The sequence below is a fragment of the Mustela putorius genome, unplaced genomic scaffold (assembly GCF_011764305.1).
Source record: "Mustela putorius furo isolate JIRA1106 unplaced genomic scaffold, ASM1176430v1.1 tig00003962_pilon_pilon_pilon, whole genome shotgun sequence".
Lineage (NCBI taxonomy): Eukaryota > Metazoa > Chordata > Mammalia > Carnivora > Mustelidae > Mustela > Mustela putorius.
In genome coordinates, this window is record NW_025422106.1 from 21,100,163 (window position 1) to 21,116,261 (window position 16,099).

General features: G+C 52.7%; 2 protein-coding genes across 5 annotated transcripts in view; both read right to left on the minus strand.

The window, feature by feature from the left end:
• Positions 1 to 80: 80 nt before the first annotated feature.
• DHRS13 (dehydrogenase/reductase 13) lies at positions 81 to 4,722 on the minus strand. The gene is made up of 5 exons (XM_004746956.3): positions 4,417 to 4,722; positions 4,197 to 4,315; positions 3,029 to 3,152; positions 2,534 to 2,845; positions 81 to 889 (listed from the first exon to the last, which is right to left on the minus strand). Exons 1-5 carry the CDS (start codon positions 4,541 to 4,543, stop codon positions 447 to 449), a joined length of 1,125 nt encoding a protein of 374 aa, XP_004747013.1. The 5' UTR covers positions 4,544 to 4,722; the 3' UTR covers positions 81 to 446.
• A 2,235-nt stretch (positions 4,723 to 6,957) lies between these two features.
• Positions 6,958 to 16,099, minus strand: part of PHF12 (PHD finger protein 12) — a 42,160-nt gene continuing 33,018 nt past the window's right edge. For all 4 annotated transcript variants that reach the window (XM_013053537.2, XM_004746953.2, XM_004746952.3 and 1 more), the window contains 8 exons: positions 14,823 to 14,981; positions 13,415 to 14,210; positions 12,039 to 12,164; positions 11,266 to 11,409; positions 10,106 to 10,204; positions 9,285 to 9,367; positions 8,582 to 8,720; positions 6,958 to 8,241 (listed from right to left, as the gene is read on the minus strand). In XM_013053537.2, the coding sequence (XP_012908991.1) occupies positions 7,907 to 8,241; positions 8,582 to 8,720; positions 9,285 to 9,367; positions 10,106 to 10,204; positions 11,266 to 11,409; positions 12,039 to 12,164; positions 13,415 to 14,210; positions 14,823 to 14,981 (1,881 nt within the window). In that variant the 3' untranslated portion in view covers positions 6,958 to 7,906. The remainder of the gene's footprint in view (positions 8,242 to 8,581; positions 8,721 to 9,284; positions 9,368 to 10,105; positions 10,205 to 11,265; positions 11,410 to 12,038; positions 12,165 to 13,414; positions 14,211 to 14,822; positions 14,982 to 16,099) is intronic.

The window sequence follows — 16,099 nt, forward strand, 5'->3', positions numbered from 1 at the left end:
ACCTCTGCAGCCCAATCCCGCCTCAGCAAATGGGGGGCATGTAACTACGTGGCTACATGGTTTTGCAAAGGGCCCAGTTCGGTAATTCTCAGTGTTGCACTGTAATTAGAAATTACAACCCCCGTAAGCCCTCATCCAAAGCTGATCAGCATCACCCAGAGTGGGGACAGAGGTACGGAATTCATATTGCTCAGAAGCAACGTCTGGCGCATTAGCCCTCACCTCTCAATCTGGGATTATTGTTATTCTCAGGAAGAGATCACCACCCACGATTTCCTTCCACCAGGAAAAGAGCTGTTCAGGACACAATCTGAAGCCCCAGCCAGGAGGCATGGAGGTAAAAATTGCAAACCCCTCAGTGCCCAGGGCAGGGTTTGACATGCAGTTAAGGTTTTCCAGGGCCACCAAGTGTCATGGAAAGCGTCCCAGCCTGGGGATTAGGAGATTTAGGGCTCAGGTTCAGTTTTAACGTGAATTCTGTGTGTGACTTTAGATAGGTCTGGTGAACTCTGAGGGCTGGGGTGGGGTTCAGAAACTGTGGGCTCCTTAGAGTGGGGTCTGCTCAGGGAAGATGGGGCCCCTGGGTCCTCAGGCTGGGGCTCTTCATCAGGTTCGGCCTCCTCTCCAGGCCCAAGGCCTGCCAGCCTCTTGCTGGCCTCCCATAGCCGGTGAGCTGCACGGTCATCTCGGGCAGCTGGGGACACCTCCTCCACATGGCAGTTGGCAAAGTATCTCCCACTAAGGGGCTCAATGCCCTCCTGGAGAGCGCAGTACAGGGGTGTCTGGGCACCTCCTCTTGGAGCCCGCAGCACAAGCCAAGCTAGTGGGCGCAGAAGTGGGCGCAGCCATCCAGGAACATGGCGCAAGAAAAGCTCCGAGTTCACAGGCCCTGTAGACAGGAAGAAAGGAAGGAGTAGTGAGGATGGTGGGCGAGGGCCCAGGGGAAGAGCAACAAGAACAGGGCTAGAAGCGAGTGGGGAACAGAGTCCAGTTCCAGGGAGACCAGGATAGTATTGAGTGAGCATTCAGGGTCCCCACAAGGTGACCTCACTCATTTTAACAGCAAGGCTCCTCCTCTCCACCTGTACATCCCCCATCTCCCAGGTTTTCCCACATGTTGAATCCCCTGCCCAAGGGGACCTCTTTTCTTCTAGCTCAAGTCCTATTCCTTTGTTTAACCAGCAAATATGTACTAATGCCTATGGCAGACCAGCCACTGTTCTGGACATTAGAGATGGGGAGTGTAATAAAGGCTTATAAATGTTAGCTGTGATTATTATTGTCACTGTTATAATTACTAGTGAGCCTCAGGCAACGACTTTCTAAAGTGCAGTATGGTTGGTGTCTCACTCAGTCGTTGGAGTGTGACTCTCAACCTCCGGGTTGTGAGTTTGAGCCCCATGCTGGCTGTAGAGGTTACTTAAAAATAAAATCTTAAAAAAATGCAGTATGGCAATATGGGTCATCCTATAATGTGTTCCATAAGGCAGAGATGGGCCTTATTCATCCATTAACTCCCTCAGACTAAAAGTTAAAATGCTAGAAGTGGACTTCTAGACCCTAGATGACCCAGCCCATCTCTATACCTCATCTCTCTCTCTCTCTCTCTTTTTTTTTAAGATTTTATTTATTTATTCGACAGACAGAGATCACAAGCAGGCAGAGAGAGAGGTGGAAGCAGGCTCCCCGCTGAGCAGAGAGCCCAACGTGGGGCTCGATCCCAGAACCCTGGGATCATGACCCGAGTTGAAGGCAGAGGCTTTAACGCACTGAGCCACCCAGATGCCCCTATACCTCATCTCTTGCCACTCTCCTCCTCTAACTCTGTTCTAGCCTCATGCGGTCCCTTGTTCCTTCTCAGGCATACCAGGGACTTCTGCCTCAGGGCCTTTGCACGTGCTCTGTTCTTTATGCTCTTCTCCTCTGAAGACCACATGGCTCATTCTCATCTCCTTTAAGCCTGTCACCTTTTCGTCTATGCCTTCCTTGACTGCCACAGAAAAATAGCACCTGCTGTCATTTCCTATCCCTGTCACTCTGCTTTATCTTTCCCATAGCATTTTATCGCCACCTGTCATTGAATGTATGTATTAGCGATCTCCCCTTTCCTTAAACTAGAATGTAAATTCTACAAGGAAAGGGCCTGTTTTATTGACTGCTGTCTTCCCAGCACCAAGATTAATGCCTGGTACATAATAGGTAATCAGTAAAAACTTCTTGAATGAACAAGTATTTATTAGCCATCATCATCATTATCCTCCTATTATAGTGAGTTCATTCATATGGATGGCTCCTTGGGGTGAGAACCTGGCCTTCAGTCATTACATACCCTATCCAGTAGCCAGCATCCAGGCTTACTGGTGTGAGAGGAAGAGCTCAGACAAGGAGAACCTCCTTCCAAGACAGGTCTCTCCTCATACAGTGCTTCCTTACTGTTCTGAGAGTCTGGGGCTCAGTGAGAGGTGGGGGGTGCACAGGATGGGCCGTGGATCGGAGAGGGGACTCAAAGCACAGTCAGAGAGCCAGGCCTCACCTGGGTGGGCTGCATAGCAGGTGACACCAGTACCCTCCAGCTGCGTGGCGAGCTCCCTGGCAAACAACACGTTGGCCAGCTTACTGTCGGCATATGCCCGTAGCTCCTGCCGCCAGCCCACCACCGGGCGGTCCAAGCGCGTGAAGTCGAGGCGCCCTCGCCGGTGGGCGGCTGATGATACCACCACCACGCGACTTGGGGCGCATGTCTTCAGCCGGGGCAGCAGCAGATGAGTCAGCAGGAAGGGGCCAATATGGTTCACTCGCAGCATCAGATTGAATGGCTTGTGGGTCCGGCCACAGGAACTGATCCCTGGGGCAGGGGCTCGACATGAACCACTGCTCCACTGGGACCCCTGAAGACCTCAGTATCCCCATCTGTGAGAGGGTGGTAGGGGGTGTCCTTCCCATGGATCCACTGGCCCTTGGCATACACCTGGCTGGAGGGGACAGTTGCCCACCCGCCGCCCCCCCTGCAGGGCCTGCTGCCCCTCACCGGCATTGTGGATGAGGATGTCCAACCGTGGCTCAGAGCTCAGGAAGGCGGTGGCAAAGGCCCGCACGGAGGCCAGACTGGCCAAGTCCAAGGCCATGAAGATGACCTCATTGTTCCCACTTTCCTGTGGGGCAGCAAGGGCTGGGGTTGTCACCAGGCACCTCTCTCCTCTTCCCTCTCCCCAGGTACCAAATTTTGAGAGTCCTCCTCCTCCTTTTACTAAGATCTGCCCTTATGCATTAGAATATAGTGGACAAATATATGGACTCTGGATGCAAAATCCTGACTGTCTTTCATTAGAGCGTGACGTTAGACAAGTGTGACATTCATCTCTCTGGGGCTGAGTTTTCTCGCTGTAAAATGGGAACAACGTAGTATGTATCTCATGAAGTTGTTGTGAAGATTCAATGAGTTAATAAGTGTGAAATACTTAGAACAGTGCTTGGCCACCAGTCAGCACTGTGTAGGTAGCTCTTGGTATTATTATCATCATTCCCTCTGACCATTATTGCTTATCCTAACATTTACAACTGACTTCTTTCTCCTTGGTCTCCCCTCACCCATTCTTGCCCCTCTCTTGCCCCTCCTCTCACCCACCACCCCCACCCTAGTCCGGGCCTGTACAGCCACTGAGGGGTTTTTCCCAGAAGTCTGTTTTGACAGTCCATACCCTGCTCAGGACCCTTCACTGGATCTTCACTGCTCATCCTATAAAATCTGAGTTTCTCAACAGAGTCTGCAAGGGATTCCAGAATCTAGCCCCGGTTCAGAGGTTCCAGCCTCTTTATTTCACCTCTTTACTCCATATTTTGTGGTCCATCCAGCCTCAATAAACCTTTGCTTTCAGTTTTTAAAAAATCAATTCCAGCTATCTTGCCTCAGGGCCTTTGCATATGCTGTTCCCTCCGCTGTTCCCTTTCCTACTGTCTTTCATTGATGTAAGTTTTACCGATCCTTAAACGTCTTCAAAATGCGATCAGTTCTTTCAGAAAGCCAACGTACTAGCTAGCTTGAGTCTGGTGCTCCTTCCCTGTATGACCAGAGCACCAGCCGACTGTTTTCTGCAAGTAACGACCAGTTAAGGAAGCCGCTCTGTTCGCCCTTCCGCGTCCTAGTGTGTTTTCCGCTCACCCTCTCCCCTTCTCCGGCCTCTCCCCCGACCCCTCACCTGGCGGAGGTCGAAGGCGGCCGCCTCACCGCGCTCCCGGCTGCGACAGGCCAGCACCACGCGCGCTCCCCGGCGCGCCAGCTCCAGCGCCGTCATCTTCCCGATGCCGCTGTTGGCGCCTGCGGCGGTTGGGCGGTAGCCTCGCTGAGCCCCGTGGGTCACTGACCCCGCCGTACGGCCTCCCCGCCACCCGGCCGCCCGCGGGCCTTCTAGCACTTACCCGTGACCACTGCCGTGCGGCCGCGCAGGCTAGCTATGCCGCCGCAGGGCGGGGCCTTCACCAGGTTGTAATAGACAAGCACGTAGGCACCCAGCAGCAACCCCGCGCCCAGCAGCAGCGCCTCCATGCCCGCCGTGCCGCCAGCACCCCCACGCCGCCCGCACAGGCCCCGCAACTCCCTGGATCGTCGCCCGCCCGGCGGCTGCCGGTCCGCCCCGCACCCGCTCGCGCCTCCTTGGAAGGCGGAGGCGGAGGCGGAGGCGGGCGAGAGGCAGGACAGGGGTGTGTATGCGTGCGTGTGAGCGTGGGCCCTACGAGCGCCCCCTAGGCATGCGTCTTCGTCCTCCCGGTGTGTGCTTGTGGAACACCTTCTAGGTGCGCGTGTGCATTTGGACCCTGGCAGCGCCCTCTAGGCGTGTGCCTGTGGGAACTCCTTCCAGATGCCTGTTTCTGTGCATTCACACCTACTCTTGAGAGTGTGAATGACTCTGTGAGTGTGTAATGTGCCCGTGGGCCCCAGGATTGCTCTTCAGGTTGTGTTTGTGCCCTTGGATCCTGGATGTAAGCACCTTGGAGATGTGGGTGTACTTGCAGGCCCAGGAAGTAACCTGTGGCTGTGTGTGCTGCGGGACCACCTTTTACGGGTTTGTGCCCATGAGCGCCAAGAGTCCCTCCAGGTTTGTGCATGCATCTCTGGTCTCTGTCAATGTGTGCCCTTGAACGAGCCTCTATGTAACTGTCCTTTGTGCGCATGCGCCGTAGCAGAGGCCTTGCCGGAGGGGCTCACAGGGTGTGTGTGAGCCCTCTGGGTGTCCTCTGTGCTTAGCAGAGTCTTCCCCTTCTGGAGAGGTGTGTACGTCAATGCTGTTATGTCTGAGAGGGAGTGAGTCTGGTCCTGGATGCCTTGGCCTCCGTAAACAAGTCCTTCAATTCCTTATCCTCACTTCCAGCCCTCAGGTTCTAGAATTCTTCCTCATTTTTCCTATAAAGGTCAGAGAGATGATGCCACACTCATTCATTACCTGTCTTTATCTCCCTGCCTTTGGTACCCTCTGATGCCCCCCCATCCCCTACATTTCTGAAGGGAAGCAGCAGGAAGACAATAAAACACAAAATCTATTATCTGACTTCCAGGAGGAAATTTCTCTGGAGTGGTCCTCACAGGTGGTAGAAAGATAAGAATCTCCATGACTCAATGCAAGAAGAGACTATGAAGGCAAGGTGGGTGGGGACAGCTAGGGAGGCTCGGGTAAGGGGACTGCGGGCCAGGTGACTTGCCAGGACAAGGACTTGCCTGAAGAAACCATTACAACTGAGTACCCACTGTTTGACACTGTGCCCAGCAGTGTGGTTAGCCTTGGAAATACTGAGCGGAACAATGTGTTTCTACCCTCAAGGAGTTCAGGAGGCCCATCAGGGTAGGAGGAGCTGAGTGGTGGAGACGAAGCTAGGCGGGTAGGTAGAAGCCAGGGACAGACCCGATTTGGGGAGAGGGGACGTTTCTGACTTGGCTGCGCTATGGATTTGGGGTTCAGTTGTAGACGCTGTGGGATGAAGCTGGAAAGAATATTAATGAAACAAATCGGTGTGCTCTCCATCCTCAAGGCAAATTCCTGACACACCAACAGGTACCACTTCCTTGAACACTGCTGGGATAGATGAGCAGGTATCTCTAAGGAGTCAAAAAGAACTTCCCAGAGCAAGTGTCTCATGGCAGGTCTAAAAGGAGTTGAAAAAGGATTAGAGCTTGGTTTGATGAGAGGATTCTCAGGGCCTTAGAATTAAGGTAATGCAGCAGATTCTACTGATGAGCTGTGATTATAGGGAAGTTAGGATTGCTAGTCACGCACGCTGCGGCTCCACTGGTCTTTTTCTTCATCATGCTTCCCAGAGACGTTTGAATTGACTGATTGCTCCCCACTAGATTCTAAGCTTCAGGAGGCAGGAGCCATACCTCTTGACTGCTCATATCGAGTTCCCCAGGTGAAGTCCAAAGTCCCAGCAAAGGCCATGCATAGGGGAGGGACTCTAGTGATGCCTGAATGAGTTGCAACGTGCCCAGTTCAGGCGGACAGCTAAAGGACAGAGCCAGGTGTTGACTTCTCCCAGAACTGATGACTCAAATATGATAGCAAACAACTGAAACTAAAGGCAGCCCCAGCTCCTGAGGTTCAAGTTTCTAGACCAGCGTGCAGAGGTCTCAGAACAGCTCCTGTTTTATTATCTTGGTTTTGGAGTCATCAGGAAGGAGTGAGGGCCTGCACGTTCTCAGATTCTTGCAGTACGTGGTCATGTCAAATGATTCCAGGTCACTTAGAAGGCCAGACAACAGCTACCCCCCACCCAACCGCAAATGCACCCCTAGCCCTCCACTTTCCCACACCCACCTCGGGCTCTTTCCTCCAGACCTCTGCTTTTCTGCTTTCCCTTGGGGACTGAGTGTCTGGGAATGAGACTAGTTCAATAAGACTGTGACCAGAATCTTGGGGAGGGTCCCCTCTAAGGGTGATGACAGGTAGGACAGACAGGCAGAAAACATAATTTGAAGTATTTTTGTTTTTTTATATACAGAATACAGGAAAGTTTCTGTAAAGTCTAAAACATTACAATTACTATGTACATTGGTACTACTTGGGGGTGGGGGTTGGGGGGAGAGGAGGGAGCCAGGGGTGGGAGGAACAGGAGAAGTGGCAAGAGAACAAAAAAAGAAGACGAAACAGGTTTACGACAAAAACGTTTTTGCTACAATAGACAATTTGAAGAAAACGCTCTACCACATGTAGTACTGTACAGTTTTTAAAAACATTGAAAAAAATGTCATCACTAGATGTATTTACACAAAATCCAAATACACTTTTCCTTATTTGAAATAAAATAGATGGACAGCCAGAAAAAGAATTCATTTCTCATTTGTCCATAATACACAGTAGCTACCTGTAGTGCAACCGCTGCAGAAAGGGAAAATAACTTGGAGGGTGGGAACCACGGAAGTAGGGTGGGTAGCGATCTTTATATTAAATAAAACAATGATATTGTATAGATTTTGCTGTATGAAAACTGTATTTTTTCTTTTAATATAAAACTATTGTCACTGCCACAAAATAGAACAAGTTTCTGATTATTTTACAACGGCGGGTGAGGGGGAGGGAGTAGGAGGTGGGCAGGAGGTGGGTGGGGAACGGTTTCGTGTTGGAGGAAGTGTCCAGACCGTGGGCCTTCCCCTCCCTGCCCACGCTGTTCCTCAGCTCGGGTCTGCCGCTTTCCCATGAAATGTTGAGTACAAATATATGTGCAAATGCCCCCTAAAACTTGAGAAAAGAAAAAGGATTTTTAAAAAACAGTCAAAAGGTTTTCTTCATTTCATGCAAAGATTGTAGTTGAAGGGTTTCTGGTGGAGTATAGAAAAAACCCGGGCTTGGTTTGTGTACATTTTTGCATTGCAGGAGTCTTGGGTTGGGCGGACAGGCGGGTCACGGGGTAGCCGCCAGTCCTAGGGAACGGAGTTGGAGCGCAGCACAGGGCCCTGGTGGGGCTTGAGAGACAGCTTCTCGGCCAAGACCCCATCCTGCAGCAGGCCAGCATCGCCTTTGGGCTGTTTGGTCGCAAACTCAGTGATGCTGAAGACGAACTGCAGGCACCCCAGCTTGATGTAGCTGCCGTGGTGCAGTAAGGCCGTGCCCTCCCAGCCGGCCCCACTGCCCCCAATCAAGCTCGAGCTGCTGGCTTTGCAGTTGCAGGGTCTCCGCGGCGGCCCCTGGGCCTGGGAGCTCATCACGGCTGCCTCCTCACTCAGCTCTTCATCCTGTTTCCGGTGCCGGCGGCGCCCTGGGAAGGAGGAGTGTGGTCACTGGGAGAGGAACAGTGAAGGCGCCGGGGCTGTTGGCTGTGGCTGGGCCCCTGCACCTCCCAATTCTAACTGCAGGGTGACTAGGGCTGGGGGATGCTGTGAAAGGACAAAGGGAGTCTGAAGTCCCCAAGCAGGTGTGCACATGTATGGCACTGGCTTCTCCGTGGCTTTCCCTGGGCCCATGAGCAAGGAGAGTCTGCCCAGTGGGACCAGGAAGGCACGTGCCAGTCATTGGCGGCAATCCAGAGCCACCCAGTTGGGGCTCTTAACACAACAGGTCCAAAACAGCCGGCTCTGGGGCCACAGGGTCCAACTTACTGATGACACTCTGCACTTTGGCAACAATACTGCTTGGGGGGGTTGGCGGGGTCTTCTCAGAGAAGTCACACGAATACAGCACATTGTCCACCGTTGTCCCGTGCTCACTGTAGTTTAACAGCTCATAATGTTTGGTATTCTGAGGAGGAGGAGGGAAGATAAGATGTGTGGTCTGCTGCGTGGGGCCTGGGGCTAAGGGGAGAGAGGACACATGGAGAAGGCTGTGCTGCTCTACCTGGGGAGCTCTCTTTCTTCCCCAGTCAAGCCCCGCTTCCCTGTCTCTTTCAAATAGGGCTCAAGACTCACCTCCTCTGGGAAGCCTTCCTTCCCAGTGGCCCCCACCCCCCTACATCTCCCTCCCCTCTCCCATTGCTCCTTTACTCTGCCTCCTCTTGAAATGTTATTCACTGGCACAGAGGACTTGGCTTCCTTCTATGCTGGTCCCCTGCCCTGATTTTGGGGGAGCTCCCCCTGCTGAGCCCATGACCAACCTCAGGAGAAATGGCAGCCCTGTTCCTGGGGAGGGTAGCCATGGTAGGACACCTTTTCATACCAAGACTCTTCTCCTCCAGGAATGACAGGGACGGAGGAAGAGACGACCTCCCCGCCCCGCTTCCCCACACCCAGGACACTTGAACAAAAAACCCAGTGCCTAGGAGAGGGGTTGGGGAGAGCCCCCTCCCACCCCACCCCCAACCCTCACCTCATCATAGAATATGCAGGCGTGTTTCCCGGACACGTAGTTACAGTGACCATAGTTTGTAAGGCACACGTCCATGTCAGCTCCTGCAAGTGGCAGGAGTAGAAGCAAAGGCAGGCAGAGAACAGACTGTAAGGTGTATGCATGGGGAGGGTAGGGGGCAGGGAGTTAGCTTCTGGGCGGCTACTGGTAAGACCTCATGGTGAAGCTAGCTTGGGGCCCCTTCCTTGTATTTTTGAACAAACACTGATTTCTTTTCCAATCCCCTTGGAAAGAACAGCTGTCCCTGCCAGCCGATCTCATTCAGAACATGCGGCTACTGCCCAGAAGGGAAGAGTGAACTCCTGAAGAGGGGGGGTTACTTCCATGAGGGCACAACATGGGCTGCAGGGTTCATAAATCCTATCATCGGAAAGAAAGGAGATTTCTTGGTCACAGGCTAAGCTGACTATCCCTCTGTACAAGATACAGGACTAAGGAAAGGTTATGGGTGTGTGAGCCCTATCACTTTCTTGAAGACCTCCAGGGACATAGTGTGTGCCCTCTACACAGGTATTTCCTGCACGCCTGGAATGGCTCTCTGAGCAGCAATCAGAGCTGACTCCCCTCTCTCCCGAGGTCATGCTGGGCCCAAGCGAAAGGGCTGGAGCCGGGGAAGACAGGCAGCTGATAATCTCCTTTCTTAGTCCCTCTTGCCTGGATATTTGCTGGGTTAAACCAGTCAGCCCTGGAGAGGGTTTCCCTCCCCACTTTCTGGCCTCTGTGGGAAAGGATATTAGTATTTGGGGCTGAAGAGATTTCGGCGCCTTCCCCAGATGGCTCACCTGTCCCGATGTATAGGGTTCGGTAGCACATGTTCACAGCTCCTCCCAACCCTAAGAGAGGGTAGAACACAGCTCGGGCCTGTACCTCCTTTCTTTGCACTACAAGACAAACACAGGGATAGGATCATTCAGAAACTCAGAACCTGAGACCCAAACATAAACCAGAAGAACCCAGACCTTTGGCTTGTGGCCTACAGAAAAAGATCCCACTAGATGAATTATCCCACCAAACACACCTTGGACATTGGGCTGCTTCAGTGTGACACTCTCCCACCCATAGCATTCCCAACATGGGTTAAGCATTTCCACCTTAAAAGAAGGTCACAGAAGTCATGGATGAAAGTACTCTAAGTTCCTGGGCTGTTGACTGGCTTATCAGGGACAGACCAGACGATACCATAGAGAGGGATGCCAAACAGCAGAAGGCACAGACCAGCATTTCTCAAACTTTGGTGTGCACACAAATCAACTAGGGATCTTGCTTAAATGTTGTTCTGATGTCGCAGGTCAGAAGTGGGGCCTGAACTCTCTGTTTCCCACAAACCCGCTGGTACTGCTGGTCTGGGGACCACATGATTTCAATCAGTAAGGCTCAATAAGGGTTAATGCTCAGAAAAAGAACCTAAGCAGTCAGACTTGTGGGAAGAATTTCCAGGAGGTTAGCCCAACTGTTATTTTCTTTCTTTTTTATTTTTAAAGTAGGCTCCATGCCCAAAACGGGGCTCAGCCTCATGACCCTAAGTTCTAGAGTCTCTATCAACTGAGTCAGCCAGGTACCCCTAGCCCAACTGTTATTTGGCTTCTCACCTTGAACTTGAATAATTCCCTCTTGGGAAATCTTTGTAACCCAAATATCTGAACACCGTTCAGCAGAAAGCATACCATATATACCCAAAGGCACCAGTAGCTGCCCTCTGTGTCTCAAAGCGGATGAGCATGAAAGAGAGTTAAGCAGATTTCCCTGAGTCTGAGGTGAAAGCTGTTGCTTTTTGTTCCTGTTTTCTGGGGAAAGAAACATGGTGCTTTACTGAGCCTGTGAAAGGCACACACGGGGCACTGTGATTCTGAAAACCGAGATGGCTCAAGGAGTGGAGTCAGCTGCTCACACACAGAGGGGAGACTGGATGGTGGGCTGTAGCGGCAGATGTGTGCACGCGCACCTTCAGTGTGGTGCCCTCCAGAAGCCAGCGGGTGTGCCCCGACACTGCCTGGTGAAGCTTGGACCCGGGAGGGGAAAAGCTGATGTATTCTCTGCAAGGCCAGAAACTTGATCAGCTTCTCGTCCAGCATATTTATCTCGATTTCTATTAACCAAAGAGAAAGATTAAAAAGCAGCTGAGGAGGAAATACAACGTGGAAATAGGTGAGGATCACACAGCGAATTGTTTAGCATTTCTGCATTCTAGCCAAGTGACTGTTCTCGAACGGCAAAGAGTACAAAATGGCGTAAGGATCCCGAGCTGGGCATCTCTCACGGTCATGTGCAGTGAGAGACAGGCCCCACTGCAGCCAGTGCAGCTGTCTCTTGGAGGTGGGTGGCCTGATTTCGGGTCGAGTGGTCCTAGAAGGGCAGAGCAAGATACACCACTTGCCGCCTATCGGGGGAGGGCTGGATATCTGACCTGAGAATCAGATTTTTCTACCCAGCCTCTCTTCACAGAGGGCCAGTGGCGCCTCCGTTCTCTCTGACTCAGGGAACAACGACCTCCTGGTTTTACTCTGCCCTGGGTAATTATCCTTTTTTCTCACAGGCTCAGCTGGCTCTGCTCTCCCTTCACCTTTGATTATGAGGTGTAGAAGGCAGAGGAAGGAGGGGCTTTCTTTCTTAAACCACCTCCCCAGCCCTCGGAGATCAGGCATCCCTTCTGTTCCCTTCTGAAATGAGCTAGAAGGCGCAGGAACAGCACCTCCACGCAGTAGCTCACTCACTCACCTCCATTTCCATCCATAAACGCTCGCAGTGAGCTGGTGAGGTCCACCATGGCAGTAGAGTTGGCTGGGAAAGAGGGTACGGTTAAAGCGCTTCCTATGGATAACGTGCCGGGGCTGACCTTGCCATCTGGGGATGGAGCAGGAAGATGGTTACTTACGTCGCCTTACGAGGGAAACCCACCGGTCCAATCCCCCACTGCCGAGACAGGTCTGGATTTCGGACCCAAGGTGATGTTCCCTTCTTGATTCTCACCCCATAGGCTCTGGAACTCCTAGAGCTAAAAATGTGTGGTGAGGAAGGGCAGATGGAACAATGCACCCGGGCACGCAGGAGTCTCCAGGGCACCGGGAGCTGGTGAAATCTACTGCTCTGGGGAACGTGACGGGGTGGCTCTGTTCTCTGGGCCACCACTACCTCCCTGCACTATGCACTCACATAAGCAGCGCCTGCCCCTGTAACTCCTGCCTCCTGACGCTCAACTCACAGGGAGCAAAACCAGGTTGGTATTAAGAGGTAAACAAAGACAGGAAAAGAGCCTGAAGGTAGGGGCCATCCTGGGACCAGGGGCCCCCATGCAGAGAAGTCACAGTCACCTGGTTACCGAGACTCCCAGCTGACTAGGAGGCCAGCTTCAGTTCACACGGGAGAGACCACAGGGGTTTCCAGCAGCATCTGAAACCTGGTTCAGATGCTGGGGTCAGCAATCTCGAGGTCCAGAGTGCTGACTGGGGACAGCTGAGAGAGCAGGCCCACACTAGGCCAAGTATGGGTACAGGGGACTGCCTTTTTGCACGTGGCCTGAGGGAGAGTGTTTGGGCCAGGCCAACCTCTGCGGGCATGCCGCTGTGCTGCTATTCTGAAAGGCAGTGTTGCTTTCTATCCCTGCTTCCCTCAATCTGGAAGTTCCTTCAAATGAGCGGGCTCTGAGAATGTAGATCAGGTGGGATCTGGTCTCTGGTGTGGATACTGAAACTCGGGAGGCCACTGCCTAGAATCTCCAGCTGACCACAGTGGCTGAACAGAGCATGCTGCCTTCCTCTAAGGAGATAGAACAAGAACAGGCAGAAGACTAGGCCTGAGAGGTGTGGGAAGGGGAGTCAGGAGACCTGGCTGTAGTTCCAATCCTGCCATTGACTTGGTAGGTTACCTGGAGGAAATCACTGAACTTACAGAGCCAAAGCAATCCCACCAATAAAACGGGGACAAGTTAAAGCATGCCTTCCCCTCTACCACCTAAATGTGGGGAGGGCAAGTAAGAGAGAGACCAAAGTCCTCTGAAATATTCACAGGAATACAAGTGTTTTTTGAAGTTTAACTGCCAGGAAGAGCAAGAAAGGACTGGATCCAAAATTACCCCAAGGCTGAGCAGCACTCACCTGATGATGGCGCTGGTGAGCAGAATCGTTGGTTGGCTCCTGTAGCCAAGATACCATCTCCTGCTGCTTGAGGGGGAGTGAGCACCCGGGTGGCATTTGGGGGTGAGCCCAGTGGCCTTGAATCTGTCAACGGAGGTCCTATCTGTGATTGGACAGTCTTTCTTTGCAAAGTGCTGGTGTTCTCGATGCTGGCACAAGAGCTGGGAATGGAAGGGGGCAGGCTTGGGACAGGAACCAAACTCCTCTGGGGGCAAGAGCTGGGGCCAGTGGCATTCTCTGTCTTCACAATGATGCCGACGGTGTGGTTCTGAAGCCCCCCAGCCGCTGGTGGCGTGAGGGGCCGGGGCCAGCCTTGCCGGTGGGAGAGGCCTGGTAAGGGGGTGTTGGCGCCTGGAAGTCGCCGGGGGTCCGTGGAATCAGTGGGGCTGCTGTAGAGGTGTGGGCCATTGGCTTTCACCTCTGTGCTCACTGGCCCGTTGGCAGTCCCGCAGGGGGCTTTCTTGGATTTTTCCGCACAAGAACTGCAGCTGATGTCCTCTAGGGCTGGGGGCTGGTGGGGTGGAGAGCAGCTCAGGGAATTCTGGGTGCTAATCCCTGAGGGGCAGGACAAGGGGCAGTGGGAAGGTGTAGGTGCCTTGTCAGCTGTTTGCAGGGAGGTGGTGATTGAGCTGTCAGTCACAATAACAGGCTTAATATCAGCCTTCTCTGTCTGTTCAGAGTCCCAATGCGAAGGCATCTGCTTAGCAGATAAATGTTTCAATATGCTGCACTGGAGCGCAACAACACTACAGAGCCACTGCAACGGAAGGAGAGGAGAGGAGAGGAGGGTGAGAGGCCTGGGAGGCGCTGGTCCTTCCTGCCCCAGTGGCCAGGGCTAGAGCAGAGCCGATAAGCGCCGTTTCCGAGGTCCCATCGCGAATGCCCAGAAAAGGTGTGCTGGACTTCCGACAGGATTCCACTTCCAGTCCCAAGTGAGACTTGTTGGTGCACTCAGCAGGCAACACCCTGGTCAGCAGAGCTTGGGGTTCCCGTTCGGGCTCTGCCCCTAAGGCTCACCTCGCGAACCAAGAGGCGGCAGGTACCCTAAGCCACTGCTGTGCGCTCAGCACTACCACCTGACCTCTCTGGGGGTCTACTGCGCTCTTTCTACGAGACGGATGTGCCCGTCTCGCAGCACAGCAGGGGGCCAACGGAGAGAAGCAGACTGGTTGACTCTGTACTTCTTCTATTTGCCTCAGAATATTGGCCAGAAGTTCTCTCCGGAATAGTCAACTCTTGGGGGATGGGGGTGGGGTGGGTGGGGTTGCAGAAGATGGGGATGGGGATGGCACTGAGGCTACTTCCAGTAACAGCTGTGGTGCGATGGAAGGAAGACTGGCTGCAGGATCCCGGCCCTGCCTTCACTCACCTCTTGCTGCTCTGCCTGGGTGGCTAAGTGCTCAGAGTTCAAAAGGTGCGTCTGCGATTCCTCAGGGATCCCATTGCAGATCAGCTCCCCGTCCCGAATGGCCGCAGGTGCAATGAGAGGGGGTGGAAACTGGTACTGGGATTTGATAGCATCAGGAACCTGTTTAGGATAGACAGGAGGAGGAAGGAGAGGGAGATGGCGTCAACAAGTCCAGCGGATTCTGCCCCGACTGCATTTTTTCTGCTGGTGGAGCCAATGCCCATGGGACCATCATGCACTCTGGGGTCCACTAGGACAAGGAGGATCCGTGGGCTGCAACTGCTCTGTGCCTCAGACACACACTCGTCAGCCTGAGAAGGCACAGAAATGGAAACAGCAGGCACATGCTGCCACCACCCCCCCAACTTCTTCAGCAAAGTCTAAGGCCCACAGAGGGCAGAAACCACTGCTTTGGCCTAAGAAGTGTAAGACTGACTCTGGACACAGACTCACAGCAGTACTCTAGGCTCCCACTGCTCGGCATCAAGTTTGGGAGGGGAGCGAGCAGTATCTGACAGGCAAGAAATTGAAGGAGGTCACGTTCACAGTGGAAATGCTCGGCATGAGGCCTGGCCTGTGACAAGCACTCAGTCAAGGTCAGTTTTCTTCAGCCATTCATTCAAGACTAATCAAACAGCTAAAGACCTCTTTGTTGTACAAAGACAGAAGACACATTCTGAATCATACCACGTAAGAATGAAAGAGCCACACCACAAGCAAAGAGTCATTCATACATCCAACCAGTATTTACTGGGCACCTCCTGAGTCTAGGTACTGTCCCAAGTCCTAGAGATCCAGAGACTAATAAAACTTAAGCTCTGCTCTCAAGGAGCACACAGTCTACTTGGGGAGATAAACACAGAAACATTACAACACAGCACAATGAGTCCTAGGATAGAGGCATGGCTAAGGAACTATAAAAAACATAGAGGAAGAGTGCTCATTTTTGTCTGGGTCGGGGGGCACAGGAATTTGGGATTAGGAAAGATTTTACAGGAAGGCAGTATTTGATCTGAGCCTTGTTAAGTTGAGAACTTCCAGGCAGAGGAAGGGGAACTGAGGGCAGTGGAGCAGCATACATGGCACAGAGAGGTGGAAGCACTTGGTCGATTTGGAAAACATTTGGAGGACAGATGACCAAGTCCTTATGGAGGATAAGGGGAGAAGAGGTGAAAATGGTTTCCAGCATTCTGGTTTGAGAGGCTGGGTGGAAACTGTGGTTATTTACTGTAGAAACA

Bases quoted from the DNA above. Each gene is read 5' to 3' on its own strand.
- DHRS13 (XM_004746956.3), bottom strand. From the start codon at position 4,543: ATGGAGGCGCTGCTGCTGGGCGCGGGGTTGCTGCTGGGTGCCTACGTG. The intron at 4,316-4,416 runs GTAAGTGCTAGA...CAACCGCCGCAG, and splicing joins CCGCACGGCAGTGGTCACGG to GCGCCAACAGCGGCATCGGG. The intron at 890-2,533 runs GTGAGGCCTGGC...TCCTGTCTACAG, and splicing joins CTGCTATGCAGCCCACCCAG to GGCCTGTGAACTCGGAGCTT.